General features: G+C 56.5%; 1 protein-coding gene across 1 annotated transcript in view; it reads left to right on the plus strand.

The window, feature by feature from the left end:
• lmx1a (LIM homeobox transcription factor 1, alpha) overlaps nucleotides 1-699 on the plus strand; it is a gene marked incomplete at its 5' end in the record, with an annotated part of 4,961 nt that continues 4,262 nt past the window's right edge. The window contains one exon of the mRNA XM_060067490.1: nucleotides 1-247. Within this exon, the coding sequence (XP_059923473.1) occupies nucleotides 1-247 (247 nt within the window). The remainder of the gene's footprint in view (nucleotides 248-699) is intronic.

The following is a 699-nucleotide window of genomic DNA, read 5'->3' on the forward strand; positions in this document are numbered from 1 at the left end:
CCCCCCTCCCCCCTCTCCTCCTGCAGCCTGTTTGCGGTGCGCTGTGCCGGCTGTGCGGAGGCCGTCTCCCCGGTGGACCTGGTGATGCGGGCGGGGCTGGCCGTGTTCCACCTGCGCTGCTTCGCCTGCAGCGCCTGCTCCGGCCGCCTGCAGACCGGCGACCGCTGCGTGCTCCGGGACGGGCGGCTGCTGTGCTCCCAGGACGGGTACCACCGGGGCCGGGCCAGCCTCGCCCGCTCTGACACAGGTCTCTATCTTCCCTTGTTTTTTCTCTTTCTTCCCTTTCTTGGTTTTATTATTATTATTTTCTTGGTTGTTTGTTAGACTGCTTTTCCCCCACCAGCTAATGTTTTCAGTCCCACCCTACCCCCTCCCTCTCTCTCTCCCTCCCTCCCTCCCTCTCCCTCTCCAGCCATACATCCCTTCTATTTCCTTTCTCTCTCTCTCTCTCTCTCTCTCTCTCTCTCTCTCTCTCTCTCTCTCTCTCTCTCTCTCTCTCTCTCTCTCTCTCCATCACTATTCTTCTCTCTCTACCACTTTCCCTCTCTCTCTCTACCACTATTCCTCTCTCTCTCTCTCTCTCTCTCTCTCTCTACCACTATTCCTCTCTCTCTCTCTACCACTATTCCTCTCTCTCTCTCTACCACTATTCCTCTCTCTCTCTACCACTATTCCTCTCTCTCTCTCTACCACTATTCC

This window comes from Gadus macrocephalus, chromosome 12, assembly GCF_031168955.1.
Source record: "Gadus macrocephalus chromosome 12, ASM3116895v1".
NCBI classification, from domain to species: Eukaryota; Metazoa; Chordata; class Actinopteri; order Gadiformes; family Gadidae; genus Gadus; species Gadus macrocephalus.